The sequence below is a fragment of the Aspergillus udagawae genome, assembly GCF_001078395.1.
Source record: "Aspergillus udagawae IFM 46973 DNA, scaffold_9, whole genome shotgun sequence".
Lineage (NCBI taxonomy): Eukaryota > Fungi > Ascomycota > Eurotiomycetes > Eurotiales > Aspergillaceae > Aspergillus > Aspergillus udagawae.
Window position 1 is genome coordinate 568,418 of NW_025091272.1, and position 19,591 is coordinate 588,008.

Genomic DNA, 19,591 nt, shown 5'->3' on the forward strand with positions numbered 1-19,591 from the left:
TTTGAAACGATACAGAGAAGATTAGCATTGCCCCTGCACTAAGGATGACAGGCTCAATCAAAGAGAAGCTACCAGTTCTACGCTTACAGACCTCATTTGCAGGTAAGAGTGTTAAGGCACGTTGATGGACCATGATGGAGCATCGCAAGTAGCCGCCGTTCGAAACGGATGGTTTTCGGCCAAACATGTTCACGGCAAAAATAACAGCGAGAAATTGAGAGATGGTTCTGTTTTAGGGGATCAGAATATTATGTCAGATGTTGCGGGTACGCTGGGTATGAAGAGGAGATGGAGATACAAAAAGAAATGACTTGCATCATCCGTGAATCGAACACGGGCCTCGTCGATGGCAACGACGAATTCTACCACTAGACCAATGATGCTGGTTATTGACTCTTTTGGCCACTAACTGCTTTATGATCCAGCACATTGGGAAAATTTATACCACATACAGCTGGCTGGCGCTCGCTTCGCTCTATGCCGAATTACTTCAAAGAGTTTTCGCTTTGCTCAAACAGGTATCTATGCTCTGGGATTCCCTCTTATCCAAACCCCCGCTAGGCGTAGTACTGTATTAAGAAAAGTCTCGAATAATCATTCCTGAAGCCTTTAAGGGGCTTAGACGCCCCGCATTAGAACAACTTCCCTTCTCATAACTAATCCATGGAGAACAACTTCCTAAACTAGCAACGCAAACTTCGTACCTCACTGGTAGCTCAGTGTTCAAAAGGGGTACAATCAAGATGCAAATCCCTATGGAGATATATGACCATGTAAGACCTATCTTCGTATTGTCTTTTGCTCACTGTTAAATGCTTCTCGCGGATTATATATCACTCCTGGAGAAACGTTTAGTATGCATTCATGCATTTGACAGAGGATGCTAGGCGCTACTGTATCTCTAGGAGCCGAAAAGACTTAGCCGCTCTGTGCCTGGTCAACAATGCCTTCTGCCACAGCTCCTCATCCTGGCTTTTCCGACATATTAATGCGGGATCCAGCTCCTATCCGAAGAAGGAACCTTTGAAGCGGCCCAGGGAACTGTCAGAGAGTTCATATGCTGTACATGTGCGTCGAATTGATTTTTGATTCGATGATTACTCGGACAAGCCTGGAAATTCTTGTATAGAACACCTTACCGAGTACTTGCCGTCTTGTCTGGTCAGATTTCCAACCTCAGGGCCCTCAGTTTGATGAACCGGCCTCATTACCGTAAGTGCTTACCATAACAGGCAGCCACAAATGGCGTCCAACATCACAGGCGTGATGCTGGACGGACGGCTGGCAGGGACTAGGGATCTGGCGCTGCTAAACAACTACATATAAAAGTGATAGAACACTCACAAATTTGCATCTTAGCTAGCTTATAATGTGGTTAGTCTGTTCCTGCTGCTTATCAGATGCAAGAGTCAAATGGTCTTCAAGAGGCCGTCCCATTGTTGTTTGCTATACAATGATGCAATAAGCAGCGTCCGAATTGTTACGCACACCGACGGAATGCTCATATACCGAGCTGAATCGAAAGATATGTACTGAGACAAACAATGGCAGCATCTGCCAGACTCGTCGTGGCACGAGCCGAACCTTCCAATACATGAGGTTTCAACGACAGATAGCAAAAGAAATCGTCATAACCAAATTTTAGGACAAGCGCATACTGTACGACAGGAGGCAAGCAAGAAAGAAAGACATTGACCAACATCATAAATCCCAAGGAAACAGAACCAAAACATCTCATTCATCAGTCATCCCAGGTCTCGTCCAATTGGTCTATGAGACGGTTCTCCGCGTCGATATCGGACGCATGGCTGTCTCGTCCTCGACGGCCGCCAATCGCCCCGATGAAACCGCCGCTCGAACCACTTGCGCGGCCGTGTCCGAGGGTGGGGGAACGTCTGCCACGGAAAAGACGGCCCAGGGAGGAGAAAAGGATGATGAACATGTCCTATATGGGAAAGTGAAGCGATGGGTCAGCTTATTTTCAAGAAGGATAGCGGTTGCAGAAGAGATTGATCAGTAATGACATGAGTGATGCCACGTGAATAGAGAGAGATCTATATAAACTATGGGATTTGAACGAAATCAAGACACATGCTCGACTCAGATGAGTAGGTATCTATTAAGTGAAGGCATGGGAAATGGAAAAGAGTGTATCGCCTTCTCACTGCACCCGAGCCTCAGACCAGCCAAAGCAGAGGTCAATCCGTTCGGGAAATGGGCAACCTCGGACTACCAAACTCCTTATAGGGACTCAGGACGCCACGTCTAGATCGAATGCGAGATGACCGGAAAGGTATCAAAGCCAAGACACTCACTTTTACAAAATCGAAGATGCCCGCCCACAGACTATAGTTTGGACATTGTCTCCAGCCTCTCTGGTGCATGACGGTTCGCTGATAGGCACAACCACCCACCAGGTACGCGGCGACGGCAACCAGAGCACTACGGATCAGCAGTATTAGTATTCTGTCCCGCAAAGAGAGAACGATATGGACTTACATCACACCAAAAACACCCGCCGGCCCCAGGCCTTCACCGTTCGCGTGACCGATGCTACCACAAGCGGCCGAGCTTCGAACCTCAAAGAAGTACGCGCACTGATCCATGGTGCCGACGAAAGACGCAATGGCCTGGTGGGAAGGAGCATCACGATCGCACAGAAAAGACATGATCGTCGACTTATTCCGAGAACTATGTCCGATTTGCTCGCCGGGACAAGGTGAGCCATTAGTGTAATTCAACACAAGCTTGCGGCCGCGAAAGAATGGTTGCGCGGCTTGTTCTCTATACAATACGATCAGCCGATGCATCTCAAATCGCACTGTATGTTTATCACACCTACCCAATGGAGTAAATCTTCCCCTCCTTCTCGTAATAGGCGCTGATATTCTTCCACCTGTCGCGCTCTACCCCCACCACATCCTTTATGTCTTCGACGACGGGTGCACAGATATTGAGCGTAAAGTTGGCAGAATAGTCATGGCCCTTGGCATGCCAGCTTTCTTTTGGCGCGTTCTTGCTGCTTTTCTTGCCGTCCGAGGTATCCGGATGAGATACCGAGATCGCATTCAGATCGTAGTAGAGGCCGGTAGCCGGAGAGCGTGCAACACACGGGGAGAGCCCATCTTTCTTGCCCGTAGGTTCAGAGGCAGCGTAGACTGATGTAACAGGAGCTGATAAAAGGAAAAGGAGTCCCAGGAACGAGCCAGCCAGCGACTTCATCTTGAGGAGTCAATCCCCGTGGGACGGAAAACAAGCGATATCTTGGTGAATCGATGCGACAACAAGGATAGAGGAATTCGTAAAAAGGAGCGTGTCCGAAATCGACAATGAAAGAAGTAAAAAGACGAGCTAAGAGAGGTTGAAAGAGAGACACAAGATGTTGAATCGCAATGAAGCTGCGTAATACGGGCCAAATGGCATTTCGGTCGTAATTCTCCAACCTCCACGTGCGGAGAAGCTAGAAGCTCCCATAAGCCATTCCGTCCCGCCTTTATTTAGGCTTAGGCCATCAAACTAGGTTGCCTAGGTCAACATAATAATCATTATTCATTATTATCCTACAGATTGCGCTGCAGTTAGTCAATTCGACGAATAATATCGTCTCAAGCGCCGAAGGCAGCTATCGGCTTCTGGTTATCCGGCCTCATACGTCAATGATCGGTAACGGTGGGCTGCGTCCGATCGGTGATCCGCACTATCTGGGGTCGTTCCTGAAATTTTATTTAAGCCACTAGCCCCCCTGGATCGTCTCTGCGACACAGAAGATCAATTGCTCGTTTTGAACCTGCTATTGACGTGAGTCGTCGTTGACAATGGCGTCAAAGAAATCCGAGAAGTCAAAAGTTCCAATTCAACCCGTTCCAGAGAAGCGCGGTTATGAGTTTCAAGGCCCGTACGTTGTCACAACCATTGAGAAATTATAGACGTGTCAAGCTGACTAGCTGATTTTCATAGTATTGGCGCTTTTGGAATCATCTTTGGCCTACCATGTCTGCTCTACGCGTTCACCTTCCTCTGCAACGATATCTCGGGTTGTCCTGCGCCGTCACTTCTGCACCCATCCACACTGTCAATTGATAAGCTGAAACAGGAGGTCGGCTGGCCGGAAGATGGAATCAAAGCTTTCTATGATACCCAGGTTACCCTGTGGGTTCTGAGCTATTATTTCCTAAGTCTGCTCATGCTGGTGTTCCTCCCTGGCACAGTTGTTGAAGGTACCGAGCTGGCTTGTGGAGGGAGACTCAAGTACAAATTCAATGGTAACGACCTCTAGCGCTCCCTGTGTCTTATGCTCCTCGTATTTCTGACGATTTGCAGCATTCCTGTCGGCTGTGTTGATCTTGTCAGGCTGCGCGGTAGGCACGTACTTGTACGGCGCGGAGTTCGCGGTGTGGACTTTCCTCTGGGATAATTATGTGCAGGTGATCACTGCGAACCTGATCATCTGCACGGTCATCGCGATCTTCGTTTACCTCAGAAGTTTCTCGGTTCCCGCTCCTGGTCAATTGAACCCAGAGCTCCGGCAACTGGCGCCTGGCGGACACACAGGCAACGTCCTGTATGACTTCTTCATTGGCCGGGAGCTTAACCCCCGAATCAAGTTGCCCATTCCGTTCGTGAGTGAGACGGCGCGGACGATCGACATCAAGGTGTGGTGTGAGATGAGACCTGGCTTGCTTGGATGGATCATTCTGAATTTGTCGAATATCGCCCATCAATACCGCACATATGGCTACATCACCGATTCGATCGTGTTGACGACTGCGTTCCAGGGCTTCTACGTGCTTGATGGTCTTTACATGGAACCAGCTCTTTTGACGACCATGGACGTCATCATGGACGGATTCGGTTTCATGCTCTCCTTCGGCGACATGGTTTGGGTTCCGTTCCTCTACAACTTCCAAACCAGATATCTCGCCATCTACCCCTCTGAGCTCGGTCTGAGTGGGATCCTCATCGTCTTTGCCGTCACAGCCGCGGGATATTCGATTTTCCGCGGTGCTAACAACCAGAAAAACCGCTTCCGCACCGATCCAAATGACCCCCGCGTGAAGCACCTCAAATATATCGAAACGAAGACCGGCTCCAAGCTGCTCATTTCCGGCTGGTGGGGTTGCGCACGTCACATTAACTATCTTGGCGACTGGATCATGTCTTGGTCCTACTGCCTCCCAACCGGCGTTGCAGGATATGCGATTATTGAGAGTATTAACCCGGCTTCTGGTGAGATGCAGAAGCAGGCTGTTCAGACACCGGAAGCTCGCGGCTGGGGAATGATTTTCACGTACTTTTACATGATCTACTTTGGTGTCCTGCTTCTTCACCGCGAGAGACGTGATGAGGAGAAGTGCAAGCGGAAGTATGGTGCCGACTGGGACCGCTATACATCTCTGGTACGCAGCAGAATCATCCCGGGCATCTACTAGTGACGCAGCCTGTTCAGCCTTTGATTACTTGCCGCTGTGGCTAATTATAATGGGGACGCCGTTTGTCTTTTGGGGCTATCGACCGTCGCATCGTGATGTAATACGTAATACTGTTGGATAAAAGTTTTATACTAATGGCCGATGGTTTCCAAGATTTATGCTCGAAAGGGCCTTTTTGACGGACACTGCAAGTGCATGAATGTCCCTCGCATGTTATCACCCATAATGTTTGTTAATGTGTATGATATTTAAAGAATCAGTTCGTCAGCGCTTGCGCTTTCTAGGATCAGTGAGAACGTCCAGTCCCCATTGTTCATCGCCTTCATTAGGGATCCATCCTTTCAAGGCCTCCTTGGCCTCTCGGATGGCATCTTTCCGTGCTTTCACGGACGGCGTCAATACCACTGGTGTCTTCTTGAACTGCTCGTACGTGGACGCTGCACTCAACTGACAAAGCGCCGTATCCTGCAGAGACGATCCCGCTTCTGGGACATTGCCTGCATGCAACCCAATTTCCCCATCAACAACCTCCAGCGTAGAATCCCCCGAGCGTGATGACCGCACAATATCGCGAAGCAAGCCCCAGAGCTTCGCGCGCGACAACGCAGAAGAACCGCGAGGCGTAACAGACGCCGCGCGATTCCCCTGCTTTACCCCGTTGATGATGGTCTCGTACAAGCCCGTTTTCGAGCCCCGTAGCACCGGCAAGGACTTGGCGCCGTTATCCGATGCGATGGGACATGGATGAAGCAGCGAGGGGGCCGCCACCCACACGGTTGATACGTTCCCCGGCTTATTCTTCTTCGGCGGTGTCTGCGTTGGCGGCGTAGCCTCTGTTGACGTGGGCTTCGGTTTCCGGAATGGCCAGATCGTCTCGATCAGGTCGCTGGGGACAGAGAGAACACGGAAGGGATGGAACCCGTATCCGTATTGTACTACGCTATCAACTTGCGCCGGCCAGAACCTACCAGTCAGGGTCTTCATCCGCCCCGAGGCGCTGAAACACCGCTCGAAGCCAACCCGGCTTATCTCCTCTTCAGGGAGGATCAGGCCCTCGATGTACGCGTTCCGAGTGGGCGCAACGAGCAGACTCGCCTCGTACGATAGGAGCGACGACACCTGCCGCAGCGCAAGCTTGTCCGAGCACGACTTGCTGAGGGTTGCTTCGGCGTCCGCGCGCGCCGGCTTGCGCCGGACGATACCGAGGCGAGAGAAGTAGCCCCGGCCATCTAGGAGTTCTGGGCCGGGCGACTCGGTGCGCTCGGGTCCCGGTGCGACCTCCCAGGGACTTGGGTCGTCTTGTGCGGCCATGCAAAGCTCCATGCTTGCGTCACCGCAGGGTGCGCAGGTGCAATACATGTAGATTTTGATGTCGGGTTGGAGTTCGAAGGGGGGCCAAGCGGGATCTGGTTCTGATTGCGCCGCGCTGGACATTTCGGTGAGTTTCCTGCGGCGGATGAAAGGTGAGGATGCTGCGCCTGGTGTACCGGTTGAGCTTGCTGATCTTGCATGCTCTTCCTGGGCCAGCAGGCTGTGGCATTCAGACAGGAGCCAGTAGTTGAATGAGCGGAGGGCCAGAACCTCCGCGTGCCAGTCATGCAGCACCAGGCCTCTGCTTTTGGATACCTGAGACGCTGAAAGGCATTTCGCACCAGTACTATGGAGCAGTTAATATCATCCTAAGCATGAATAGAGACCAACGCCTAGATGCATACGTGACTGCTACACAGGTTAATTTCTCTGAGACAGTATTCTCCCCTACTTAGATATCAGCCAGATGAAACCAAATATAAGAGAAACCACAAGGTTTAACCTTTTACGACCACGATCCCGGACATGGGGATCCATTCTTTCGACCCATCAGGGTAGATTGTGGGCTTGCTGCGAGCAGGCAGGCCATCAAAATGCGCATGCACCAAGGAGGCGATACGGGACGGCAGTGACTCTGCAGTCAAACAATCCATCAAAGATCATCTCAATGACTAGGGAAATATGGATGATTCGTCCCGGACTCACTCATCACTCATATGCGATTCTGCGAACATCACGTGATATCGGATGCATCAGAACAATTCGCCAACCGAAATTCCTTCCCTTCGACATACAACAACCACAACGCCCTCCCATCAACAGAAAATCAGTCCTACAAGGATAACTAAAAATGGCCGACAAACTCCGCACTCTCCAAAACCTCGAGGCCCTGCAGGCCCGCCACGTCGGCACCGGCCACGCCGACACAACCAAGTACGAATGGGAGTCCAACATCATCCGCGACAGCTATGCGTCGTATATCGGGCACCCGCCCCTGCTCTCGTACATGGCCCTTGGGATGGGCGAGCCGAAGGAGAAGGTGCGGGCTGCGATGATTGAGAAGATGGTTCGCGGGGCTGGGAATCCGCCTGAGGTTGGTCTTGCTTGATGTGCTTGTTGAGGGAATGCTGTCTGGCTGACGTGGGGGTTAGACGCAGGAATAACGAGTTTCTGGGGTTACGGATTTGGGATAGAACTCGATAGCACTGGAGTTGTGCGTTCCTGAATTCAGGGTGGCTCAATTGCAGGGGGCGAGGTCCCCTTTACAGTTACTCGTGTCGAAGGAGGATTCTCCGGATATAGCGCAGGGCAATGAGGCAGAGTCAATCGGACTGTGCAGTTATTTATAGGTCTACGGTGACCTCTACGAATTCGGAGCTTGCTATGCGAGGCCAGACCAGAGCTGGCTTTTCACGGGAAGTGCCGCAGATGGAATGGTTGAGATTCTTCAGAATGTGTGTATTGACACAGGATACTCTTTGATACCCGGTGCATGGCGTTATCTAGGAACTGTCATCGTGAACAGTGTTTATGCTGTACTTACAACAGCCTGATTAGGATATACAATTTGATGCTTTGAGCTGTCATTTACATGTCTCATGCAGTATTCGTCGATGATCACAATACTAAAACGTCCATAAATCCCAATGTGCACACAAGGCGGCTTCAGAGCGTCAAGGCATAGATCATATACTATCGATCATCGCCACTACCACCCTGTCGTGCCACTAACCTGGTATTCTCAGCCTGCAGCGACGCAACCAGGTCTAGCCATTTCTGCCTCTCTGACCGCAGTCGCTCGACCTCCTTCTTGAGCGTATCTACCTCACGCCTTAGAGCATCAGTCTCTGACCTAAACCGCGATTTCTCCTCGCGGTCGGCGTTCTTGCGCTGCTGCGCTTCTATCTTGGAGGCTTCCTTGAGCTGATGCTTTTCGATCTTTCCAAGCTGCTTAAGGAGTTTCGCTTCCTGCTGGAATAAGCCGGATGCGACCTTGTGCATGTGCGCTGATTCGATGTTAGTCTTCTGTTTATGGTGGCTATTGCTTGGTGAAGAAGCTCCTTCAACCGGCCCCTGCTTTAGATCGGTACTGGCAGCGCTGATACTAGCTTGGTCGCTTACGCTAGAATCACCAGCAGCGGCAGCAGCTCGAGCCTTCTTGGTATCCACCTCGGGGGAGGAACTAAGTTGGAGTGTTTGGATCTCGTTCCTGATGGTCTCCAATTGAGCTTCGACCTCGCGTTTCCGCTGTGCCAGCTTGGCGAGCTGCTTCTCGTGGGAGGAAAGCTTGCCCTTTTTGTTCATCTTGATCACGTCCACCGGAGCGACGCTGTCGTGGGCGAGTTCGGAGAGGGGGGTCGTAGGCACCGAGTTGGTCGTTGGGATTGGTTGCGAGGTTTGCGACGCAGCATCGGCAGCGTTGGTACTGGCGTCTTTTTCGAGGCCTTCTGTGACACCTTTGGCATTCGATGAGGGTTCTTTCTCGTTGGGCCCGTCGGAGTCATCAGATGGACTGTACTGGACTGAGGATTCCAGCGTACGGTGTGGACTGTGTGGTAGATAGTCTAGGACTGCCTTCGGCGCATACCGCTCCAGCCCTGCATTGAGAAGATATGCGAAACTTGCAATCAGGCCATGATGTTCTTCTTCTTCATATTCTGTATCGTCGTCCGAGTCAATACCATCTTGCGCGTCGCCTTCCAGTGACGAAATTTCCATCATTTTCTCTGAAGACTCTCGTTCATGGCTGTAGCGCTCGTCCTCGTCTCGTGTGGTGGTATCGCGACAAGCCCAATCGACAAACTTGACGGCATCGGTGCAGATACTCTTGGGAGTCCCCTTCTCCACCATCCAACGAGGGATACTGCCACCCGGATCACTCCTGGTCACCATTATCCACTCCACTGGCCATGGATCTTCTTCGTCATCCCGGTCAAGGCCATCGATAGGCTTGGCTGTCTCCTTATCCCGGTTCTCCAGAACCGCCGACTCTGTCTTTCCTCTCGGTCGACCGACTTTACCGCCAATCGCCTCTTTCTGCGCAGCTGGTTCAGCAGAGGCACCTTGTCGAAGCAGATTGTCCTCGCTCCGGGCCGGCGATACGGCCTTCTCAAGCGGCACATCCCGCACCGGAGGCTTGGTGACTGGAATTTCCCGGATAAACTCCACAGACTCATACTGACCCCGAATGTACCCCTGCCTCGACGGAGCATCCGGATGCTCACAGGGCTTGGAAACCATCATCCAGTTGCGGCCGCGGCGCTGAGCCTCCGCCCCGGCGCCAGCACCAGTCGCCTCGCTGCCCCCATTCACCTCCGTCTCCCAGTTAATGATAAGCGTCACGAAATCCCGCGGTGTGGTCGGCTTTGGAAACTGCGCGGAGACATGATACACGTTCACAGTGCCTAGATCCCTCTCCCCGTTTTCGTCCTTCACCTTCACCCGCTCAATCAGCCGCTCCGCCCCGATCCCCCGCACCGCCTGGTCCGCGACCCGCCCCTTCCGTAGCCGCGCCTGGTTCGCCTCAAGTGTCTCTTCCATCTCGCTCGCCAGCTTCCTCTTCCACGTCGAGAAGGGAAGCCCCTCGTGCACGGTCCGGCGACCAAACCAATGGCCCTTGCCGTCGGCGCCTTGCACTTTGTAGATGGGGATCTCGAGCGGGTTCTCCTTAGAACCGGCGGGCTTAGTGGGCTTGCCCCATTCGCGCTGGAGGGATGCGAGTTTGGGATCTGTGGAGCCTGTGCGGGCCAGCGAGGGGGTGATGCGCGATGCGGCGGGGGAGCTGGGGTCAAAGGTGTAGCGGGTTTGTTTGCGGGAAGGGGGGGTCTCCGGCACAGAGTCGACGATCAGGCGCGCTTTCGAGGAGATGTCGTTGATGTAGTCTCGTAGTTTGGCGGGGTCGGAAGGGACGCTATCCCATGTTGTGGGAGAGAGGCATTGCAATGCTTCTTGTAAGGATGCCATTGGTGACGGACTGGAAGGATCACGTCTTTGGGACCTATTTTCGTCGATATTTCTCACGATTACCTGTGTATATGGACTGTTCACTCAAAGGAATGACTGGGTAAATCCAACAGCGTTATCCGTCTTTGTTCAGTCTGCAATCGGCAACTGCTTCCTACTCCATCTGGCAGTTGAGAAGATGTACGTGCGAATGAATAATAGTTATGTACAAAAATCAGGGCGGCGAATGCACCGGGACATCAAAGGCCCATTCTGTAGCATTACGAATGATGCAATCCAATAAATCAAGGATAAACCTCTGCCGGCTGATCTCCATCATCTCCGGGGAGTTGAGTTGCCAGTCCAGTGACCAGTGTTCCACCAGCTGTGGCTGACGTCATGTGTCTTGCTTGGTACTCCGCGCGGTTCGGTTCGCACTACAGAGTACACAACGCACCCAAGGAATCTTCTACCTCTCTATGGCTATCATGTAACAACATGAGTACCCCTGACAAAATCAGAGACTACTTTTTCAGTCAAACGGGATTCGTCCCTCCCGAGCAGTGTGTCACAAATCGACAATGGATTGTGGAGTTTAGATTAGAGCTTTCTCAATTTAGATACATCTCACGCAAGTACTTCAATCTGTGCGAAGAAAGCCTGATGACATTCCCATTGGGAAGGAGAGAAGTTAAGCAGAGGGTTCCAGCCCTTAAAAGGAAGTGAATGACTATGCCAGCATCCGATTCTCGCCATCGTCCACATATTCCAGCCAGTGGAAACGGAATGATGGAGCGAGCGCATCCAGGTAATATTATAAACCCAGCCTGGACGGTAGGGGATGAACCTACCACGCGACACACAGGGAATAGGGGACAAACGGACGAAAGAGTCGCACTGACGTCAAGTGGGCTGACTTTCGACGAGGTCACAGACCAGCGTGTACTTAGCCCTGATCGGAATATCTGCCGCAGGCGAACCCTCCGATCCTTGTAGGCCAATGCAGCGTCCTTCGAGCCCTTCACAACCCTACCGCCTGAGGACGACAAATCCGCTAACATGCACATGCCAGATGTGATGTACAAGCAGCGCTGCAGAGCATCCTTTTCCAGCCCACGTCCATTGACTTCAATCTGGTATCCCGTACCAGAAAGGGGAAGGATGTACAGCAGGACAATGGAATGCAGAAAGAAGCCGAATCCAGTCAAGCATCGTCATGCGCTTCCACCGTACCTGTTGTTAATGCAGCAAGGAAGGAAATACAAAAGAGGGTGAAGAGTTCATCCAAATCATATCCCAAGCCGTGAGGCATACCAGGTCTTCATGACATATAATGCGGGATGTAGCATGAGAAAAGAGCAAAACAAATAGCCGACCCGCCGCTTCTTGATGCAATGAACTGAAAAATAAGAACGCTGCAAGTGCTGGCTAAAAGAGAAACGAGAGAAAACCGAAGTGTGACTGTAGTTGTGGTTTTTCCAATGAAAGAATACAGGACGCGCAAAGCAAAAACGAGGTGGAGTATCATGGTTCTTCGTCGCAAAGTTGAGAGTGTGAACGCCGTCAATGATGCCAATTAGTCTGATGTGGGTATCCGTAGGAGAGTGGTCCGTGTTGTCGTTGGGACTGTATGCTGCCGGTATAGGTTGTAGAGGAGTCTCGGTGACTTGGATGGTCGGCACCCCGGGATCTAATCCAAAAACACATGAAAGTCAGGCCGACCGTCAACATCAAAATGTCTGTGGTGCCATGGACCCATTACATCGTCATCAGCGCAAAATCCTGGTATCGACCGCCCCAGCCAAACCCTGACACACTCGCGGCAGTGCCACAAGGCTGCACCAACATGCTTGGTAGTGGAAGAGCAGCGATAGCGGCAGACGTCACAGCGGCGCTGTAGTACGGGTCCGAGTCGTATGGCGAGCTGGTGAAGGGCTGACTGTAAGATGACGTTGAGGAGGGATAGTGCGTCTCATCGAGACCACTGAGACTGGCCCACAAATTCGGATTAGAATCCCCTGTGCTGGCCGTGGTTGGGCTGGATGGTAGTACTTTCCAGGCGTCCATTGACGCGGGTTGCTGCATTGGAGGTTGCCACCATGTGTCCATTCCGACTGAGCTGGGGAGGATAGGAGTGGAACGAAGGACATCCACCACCCGAGGAGGTGGGGGTCGCAAAGGGACAAAGAGGCCCTCGATGGCCGCTTTGGCCTCATCACTCCTTCCCCCGAGCAATTCACCTGCACCGTCCTCCTCCAGCCCTTCAAGGGCTTGGACATTGGTGCGATAGACGAATCTGTTAGCAGCCTGAACAAACTCTTCCTGTAGCTTCTTCAGTTGCTGTCTCTTTTCGGTCCATTCCCACGTGCTGGCGGCGGCATCCACAGAGTAGACGTCCTGGTGGAACTCCACCAGAGCCTCGATGGTCTCGGGGGTCAGCTTGAAGGCAACCTCGTTCTGAGAGACCATGTCGACGTGCACAACGTATGCTTCGATGTGGATCATCTGGTAGTTGAATATCGCTTCCACAAGAGGGTTCTCATCCTTTCGAAGCTCCGAGTCTGGCGCTTTCGGAAACATCATGGAGCACAGAGTCCAGATAGCATGTGGCGAGGACAGAGTCTCCGTCAGACATCTTGTATGCTGTGTGACATTGTTCAGAGGTCTCTTGACACGGTTGACTCGTTTCAAGGTCGCCGTCAACCAGGGCTCGATCTTGGCACTTAGGACCACATTGGGCGAGGACCGCGGCGCAAATGCTGCGGCCGAGGAGGGTAGTAAGACTGTTGGCATTATGGACGACTCTCACGTAAGAGAAGATGGTTGATGGGTGATACTCCGGAAGTTCGGCAATGGTGTTTGTCATATATTCAAGGTGGAAAAGAACGATATTGAGAAAGAAGAAATAATCATAAAGGCGACATTCGCCCACAGCAAGCGACCTTTTTACCCAGCACAGTCCGTCTGTGAATTCCAACCTCGCAGAGTCCACAAAGAGAAAGGGTTACCGTAGCAGTCCGGGGGTAGACAATTGCCCTACCGCCTGATCGGGTATATATGGGACCATACAAGGATGGATGGATATTATTGTGTCAAGAGGTCAGGCGTGGATAATGTGGAGGTCAAAATTAGCTGTGCGGGCGAACGCGCAAGAAAAAGAATAAGAAAGGAAGAAAGTAAGGAACGTTCAGAAAAAGAGTGTAAAAATAAAGCGGAGGAGGAGAAGAAGAAAAAGAGAGGGAGCTAAAAGACAAGAATCCAGGAAGACGAGGAGGGGCGGGAGTGATGGCTCAAAAGGGAAATAGGAGGATGCAGTCAACTCTGAGTTTGTATGGTACGTAGGATGTAAGTATCGTTTAGTAGGTAGTAATGATACTGTGCGTGGGCGAAGATGCGGAGAAGAGTGGATATTCAGCGAGAATCCTTTGTTGTCAAAAGGAAAAGCAGAGAGCGATAGATGGCAACAATGGTATTATCGATGAGGAAAAAGAAAACATTAGGTAGTCAAGTAATATTATTGTTCTTAATTCGAGATCATATCACACCATGAGGAAGATGACATGATAATATAGTAGGTACACTCCGATACATCTGGGTACGAAATATCTTCCATCGATAACCACTCTCAGTGTCAATGCCTGCATGGCAATATCCGGCGATTTCGACCAGTCCACACTGCTATACACCATCTGACCTGATACAGGTTTTTGCCTTCACAGACGCAGAATCCCGACCGGATGGGACGAGAGGACTGGATCCCAGTGCCCGGACACCCCGTCCGATCTCAGCTCTCAGTCTTCATGCGGATGCATAGAACATCGAGATTGGCATTAGCAGAATGCAAGTGGCCGTAAAGGGAGTAGGATAATTTTCCTACCTGTCGATTTCTTAGGGCAGCTCGGTCGTACCAGTGGACTGTGGATTAGCGCAGTCATTTGCCTCTATCTGTTAGCTGCTAGCGAGGCGTTGAGACATGCTTATGAGACGGCACAAGGTGGCTACCATGAAGGCCGTGGGATAGTGTTGGATGGTACAACCTGATTCATCTCAGCACAGATCCTCTGATACCTATCCTGGGATAATGATGAGTAGGCCAACGATATTTGAGCTCCAGGGTGTATGCCTTGGTATGTGTATCTGTATTCTTACAGCATACTTTACAACATGCCCTGAGCACTCAGACAAATCTAACCAGCTAAGGATTAATTTGAATTAGATCTGGATAGACTCCAAGACTCTTGAGCCTAGTCTAAGCTGCAGAATGCTCAAACTGCAAGGCTGGTGGTCCAACATGGAGTAGATCATGATGGATCATGGCTAAGCCCCAATGCCCCACCTCGAGACTCGAAAAAGGCCGAAACGGTCTCTCCGGCATAAAAACCCCTCCATTCAGCCATAATCGTCACAGTATCTGGGTTATGCATCGTTTAAGATACGAGGGCTAAATTTGAAATCGAGTATTCCCAAGGTCATGCTTTTGGACAAGTGGTTTATTATTAGCAGTGGGTTCGGCAGCCTGGGTAGAGATCTGTTGCAGCATTGCTTTTAATTGATCGAGCCATTGAATCACAGTGACTCCGTGGAATTGTGTTTAGTCTGTAGGGTACTGGATGGAGACCCTAGACGGAGATGCGGCCTAAATCAGTACATCCGCCACCAAGGCTGTTAGTGGGACTTTTAGGTTGGAGTTTTCAGCTTGTAAAGGACATCCTTGCTCCACCCTCTTTTCTAGAGAGTGAAACTCAATATCAGGCTCATGCACTTCATCGCTGTGGCTGCTGTCATCGATAGTAGTGTGGTAAGTGAGGAAAATAAACTGTCTTTGCCATACTCTTTTAGCCAGTCAAGGTATGCATGGAATAGGCACAGCTATTGCTAGTGAAACGCATGAGAAGCTTCTGCATCTGTCGAAGGCTGCAAGTACTGAGGGGGTCATATTTTGAACGCCATAAACCTAGCTGACACTAGTGTACTGTTACTGTCGGGTCAAATATCTTTTGGAGGTTGTATGCTAGCATACCAACATTACTACCACCTAGCGAGCCAACCTCAGCGCTAAGATAGAGATAGTGGTGGCATGGAACATAGTAGTCAATAGTTGCAACATCCTGTAGATACTTCAACTGCTAAGCAACTACCTGAACCGCTTGAAAGCTACTGTAATAGGCAAGATTAAAAGGGGGCACAATGCGTCAGATTCCTTTTCTATTCCTCCATTGTTCGGACTTGTCCATTCTTGCGCAGGTATGGTCCGTCAAAAGAGACAAGATTTGAACAGCTTGGTTGAATTGAGTGGTCCTCCTGAGTCGTGGGGCGAGCTAATTGCCGTGATCCTTGGGAAGATACCCTCTTCCGGCCTCAGATTCGCCAGCGGCGAAAGGTCGACTCGTGCACTAGAGAGTAGGACCCCTGCTACGATCAATCATTGGACCGAGCCTTTGACGATGGTCATATCCAGACTTTTTGGAACTGAACGCCATTCGGCCACAAGCATGCCCTTGTAACAATAAAACAGACCACGTACTGTGCTTGAGCCTGTAATGGGTAACAAGAGGATGGATGGGGACTCGGGTCAAATCACCAGTCTCGCTGCTTACAGAGCAGTTGCTCTTGGCTTGCCCAGTGGCATGTAAAGCCTGTAAGCAGCAGTCGGCTTTTGTCGGCTACTCTCTGTGCAATCGGCCAAAGGGGCAAGCTGTGGCGCGAGGCAAGTCAGCACGCGCTATGGTCTGATATACTAACGGATCCAGTGAAGAGCCTTGTCATCTACTGTACGTCAACCAGAGAACTTATTTAGAGGCAGTGGAACCCAACGACAGGTGGAAAATGTTTCGACAACCTGATCTCTCCAGCCGAATCGTCTTCATCACTGGACTCCATGAACAACACGAGCAGACACAGGCAGAAGCGTTTGACCAAGTGCCACTCACAAGTAGCAGTTGATGAGGTCACAAGGTCAGAAGAGCTCGAGGTCGAAGAAAGGGGATGGGTCTCAGCACGCGCCCAGCAGCGGATTTGATACACGCGGAGAAATACTCACGGGTCATGAGCCGAGCACTGAATGGATAGATGGGATCACGGGAGGATGATGGCAAAATGGGTCGTACCATCGGTTGAGATCGGCTTCCAACCAGCTTCTGACGAAATCGCATGCGTCGTCAGCTGCGGACTGGGGAAGTTGCGACACCTCACAATGGCACCTTGACTGAAACGGCTGTGCTGCCTGCACGATTTGCCTACACGGCATCCATTTGACAAGGTAACATTGAAAGATACCAGAAGCCAACGGAATGGCACCGCTGCTGCAAGTGAAGACAGGACAGCCAAAGAGATGGAAATGACAAGACAGAAATGAAACTGGCGTTATGCATCGGGGACGATCTTTCCATCTCAGCTTTGGTGTTTCGGTGATGACCGTGACTGCTGCGCCTCACCGGCTATTGCCACATCTGAGTCAGGCTGCTCCATCAGCCACAATGAGTGTGGCAACCCTGCAGAAGAAACGACATGATAGCTAAGCTGAAAATAGAAGTCAATATAGTCGTATGGTAGTTGATCGCGTACAAGTTTCACTGGTGTTTTGCTTGAGTTTTGGACTGGAGGATATCTGGTTAGTAGCCTATTTACTCCAGTGCTGACTGAGAGCGGAATATAGACCCGCATGCTTGGCGTGTGTTGCTTCAAATGGTCAGATTCAAGTAAACCTATGCGACGGCAGAATCCATGCATGGTCATCACCATGGAGCATTCCATCCGACCACATGTAACTTATTTCGTCATACCAATATGGACACTTTGCCATGAACGCACACGCTTTTCCGGGAGGCCAACAAGCACAAAAGTACCAGACTCAAGACATCTAGACTCCAGCCACGTCGACTATGAGGAAGTCAAAACATAGATCTAGAAGCTCCTCATAGAGCAAGACATACAAGGATCTCTGTAATATACAGAAGTCTGTACATACAGGTACTTACAAAGTCGGGTTTGCCCAAGCTTACTGTCGCACAATCCCTAAGCGCTCTGTCCTCCCCAATATCCCTGTCAACAACTAGTCTTGACAATACCTACACATGCATGCACCGAGCCATCCGCAAAGAGAAACCTGCAGGAGCACTGATCGCAATATCAACTGCTCGGGTTTCGGAAAGGACGACATACACGCTTATGACTGGCTGCGACGAAAGCCACAATGCTGGAGGACATCCAGCCATGTGTGGTGGGCGTCAACAGCTGCGTCGAGACCCACCAAATCCGGCTGACAGTGCATACAGGTTTGGTCACCTGTTCGACTAACCTCTTGCAGACGAGTTGAGACCTTGGGAGAGGACTTTCATGAGTTTGACATGGGATTCTTCAAGGTGTAATATGCGCCAGGCGTTTTGAGTGGAGAATCAAAGACACCCTCGCTAAAAATCTTGATTCCGAGACTGGCTCAAGCTCTTTCTATCTCATCTAGCTTGGGTAGGTCATGATTTGAATAGCCATGCGTGATATCAGTCAATGTTGATAGTCACTGAAACTTACGTCATTTGGCTTCTCTGCACTCATCATGCTGCGAGGATGGCGACAAACTACAGTTTACCCGGGGTTAGCTCCACAGATTCGAGATTACAAGAACCATCAGTTTATTCTACAGAGCATTCATGGAGCTAGCAACCATCCTTGATTTCCTTGTCTCCGACCTCCAACCATCCATCCCAAGCAAGCCCGATACAGCAAACAACGAGTCAGTCCAACGATAAGGCCGTCGTGCGACCTCGCCATCACCAGGGCGAGGCTAAAGGTTACATACGCACCAAAAGAATCAACGAGCCACGAAATCGCCGTACAGCTGTTTTTTGCCGGCTTACAACAGAGCCAAGCGATTGTATGACGCCGTTGACAAAGCTCGAACTCTTGCTCCTGGCGCAGCTATCCGAAGTCTGGATGGTTGTCTTGATGCTCATATCTTGACGCATCCGTGAGCATTGAAGGCGAAGTGCAAGAGAAGAGGACGATGCAAGCCTAAGGGCCTCAAGAGAAATGGAGGCTTCAATCTCGAACAGGACAGATCCTGACACCCCATTATTGGAATCATAAAATCAAACCCAAATGCAGTCTGGGGCCGATGCGTCAGATGGGCCGCTACTCTACATATCTGGCGACTGCGGGAAGAGTATATTTGCTCATGCTGATACACATAGACATGGCGCAATATATCTCCCTGAGACGTTTGCCCGTATTGCAACTCTCGGGGCTTTGCTGAGTTGACAAGCCGATAAGAAACCATTTCCACTGTAAGCGAACACGATCGAAGGAAAATGTCCTTCCTTGTTCAACCCAATAAGCAGCCCTCAAAGCCACTGGTATTCAGGGCCTTAGGATCCTAGATTTTCGAGGGCATACTAGTCATCCTTAGGAAAGAAGGAGTATAGGATTCTATGGCAATAATGGTCCCCATGTCCATAGCACGGCTATTGTCCCGTGTGCGCATTTGAGAGAGGAAAACAACTGCCATCCAGATGACGAAAACTGCCACCATTGGAGATCGATGATCTTAACAATAACAACTGTCCGATGTACACGGTAGGATCATATCACCTTGCTGACCTGTCCTAGACCACGAATGGATATGACTTGCAACTCTTTGCATCCAGCCGTACGCCATTCCGACTGTCTTGCAGCTGTGGAAGGTTGTAGTAGGCCTCCTTTCGTTTCACCCATAGGTAAGCTCAACTTTGGAATGACTTGCACCGTGCTTGCGAGTGACACGAAGTTCTGAATCAAGCGGTCTCAACTCCAGATGCTTCAACACTGTGGTCAACAGGGGTTCTTGATAGATACAGGTCATTGAATCAGATATAGAGCAAAGAGAGAATGGATATCATCTAGATCACCAAGCGGCTCGAATAATCATACCCGGAGAT

The 19,591-nt window shown here is 50.8% G+C and overlaps 6 protein-coding genes and 1 non-coding gene across 7 annotated transcripts; 2 read left to right on the forward strand and 5 right to left on the reverse strand.

Annotated features, from left to right (window-relative positions):
* Positions 1-312: 312 nt before the first annotated feature.
* Aud_010441 lies at positions 313-383 on the reverse strand. Its single transcript has one exon. It is a non-coding gene; the product is annotated as a tRNA-Gly (tRNA).
* A 1,358-nt stretch (positions 384-1,741) lies between these two features.
* On the reverse strand, positions 1,742-3,222 carry Aud_010442 (putative vacuolar sorting receptor (Mrl1); the record flags this gene model as incomplete). Its single annotated transcript, XM_043295284.1, has 4 exons — positions 1,742-1,945; positions 2,316-2,442; positions 2,500-2,784; positions 2,843-3,222. 4 exons carry the CDS (start codon positions 3,220-3,222, stop codon positions 1,742-1,744), a joined length of 996 nt encoding a protein of 331 aa, XP_043151219.1.
* Positions 3,223-3,815: 593 nt separating this feature from the next.
* Positions 3,816-5,429, forward strand: erg24B (c-14 sterol reductase; the record flags this gene model as incomplete). Its single annotated transcript, XM_043295285.1, has 3 exons — positions 3,816-3,895; positions 3,958-4,262; positions 4,321-5,429. 3 exons carry the CDS (start codon positions 3,816-3,818, stop codon positions 5,427-5,429), a joined length of 1,494 nt encoding a protein of 497 aa, XP_043151220.1.
* A 264-nt stretch (positions 5,430-5,693) lies between these two features.
* Positions 5,694-7,393, reverse strand: Aud_010444 (tRNA-specific adenosine deaminase; the record flags this gene model as incomplete). Its single annotated transcript, XM_043295286.1, has 3 exons — positions 5,694-7,086; positions 7,145-7,187; positions 7,243-7,393. The coding sequence occupies 3 exons, from the start codon at positions 7,391-7,393 to the stop codon at positions 5,694-5,696; spliced, it is 1,587 nt and encodes a 528-aa protein (XP_043151221.1).
* Positions 7,394-7,590: 197 nt separating this feature from the next.
* Aud_010445 (splicing factor 3B subunit 5 family protein) lies at positions 7,591-7,903 on the forward strand (the record flags this gene model as incomplete). Its single annotated transcript, XM_043295287.1, has 2 exons — positions 7,591-7,833; positions 7,892-7,903. 2 exons carry the CDS (start codon positions 7,591-7,593, stop codon positions 7,901-7,903), a joined length of 255 nt encoding a protein of 84 aa, XP_043151222.1.
* A 529-nt stretch (positions 7,904-8,432) lies between these two features.
* Positions 8,433-10,703, reverse strand: Aud_010446 (uncharacterized protein; the record flags this gene model as incomplete). Its single annotated transcript, XM_043295288.1, has 1 exon — positions 8,433-10,703. One exon carries the CDS (start codon positions 10,701-10,703, stop codon positions 8,433-8,435), a length of 2,271 nt encoding a protein of 756 aa, XP_043151223.1.
* A 1,737-nt stretch (positions 10,704-12,440) lies between these two features.
* Aud_010447 (uncharacterized protein) lies at positions 12,441-13,475 on the reverse strand (the record flags this gene model as incomplete). Its single annotated transcript, XM_043295289.1, has 1 exon — positions 12,441-13,475. The coding sequence occupies one exon, from the start codon at positions 13,473-13,475 to the stop codon at positions 12,441-12,443; it is 1,035 nt and encodes a 344-aa protein (XP_043151224.1).
* Between the last annotated feature and the right edge of the window lie 6,116 nt (positions 13,476-19,591).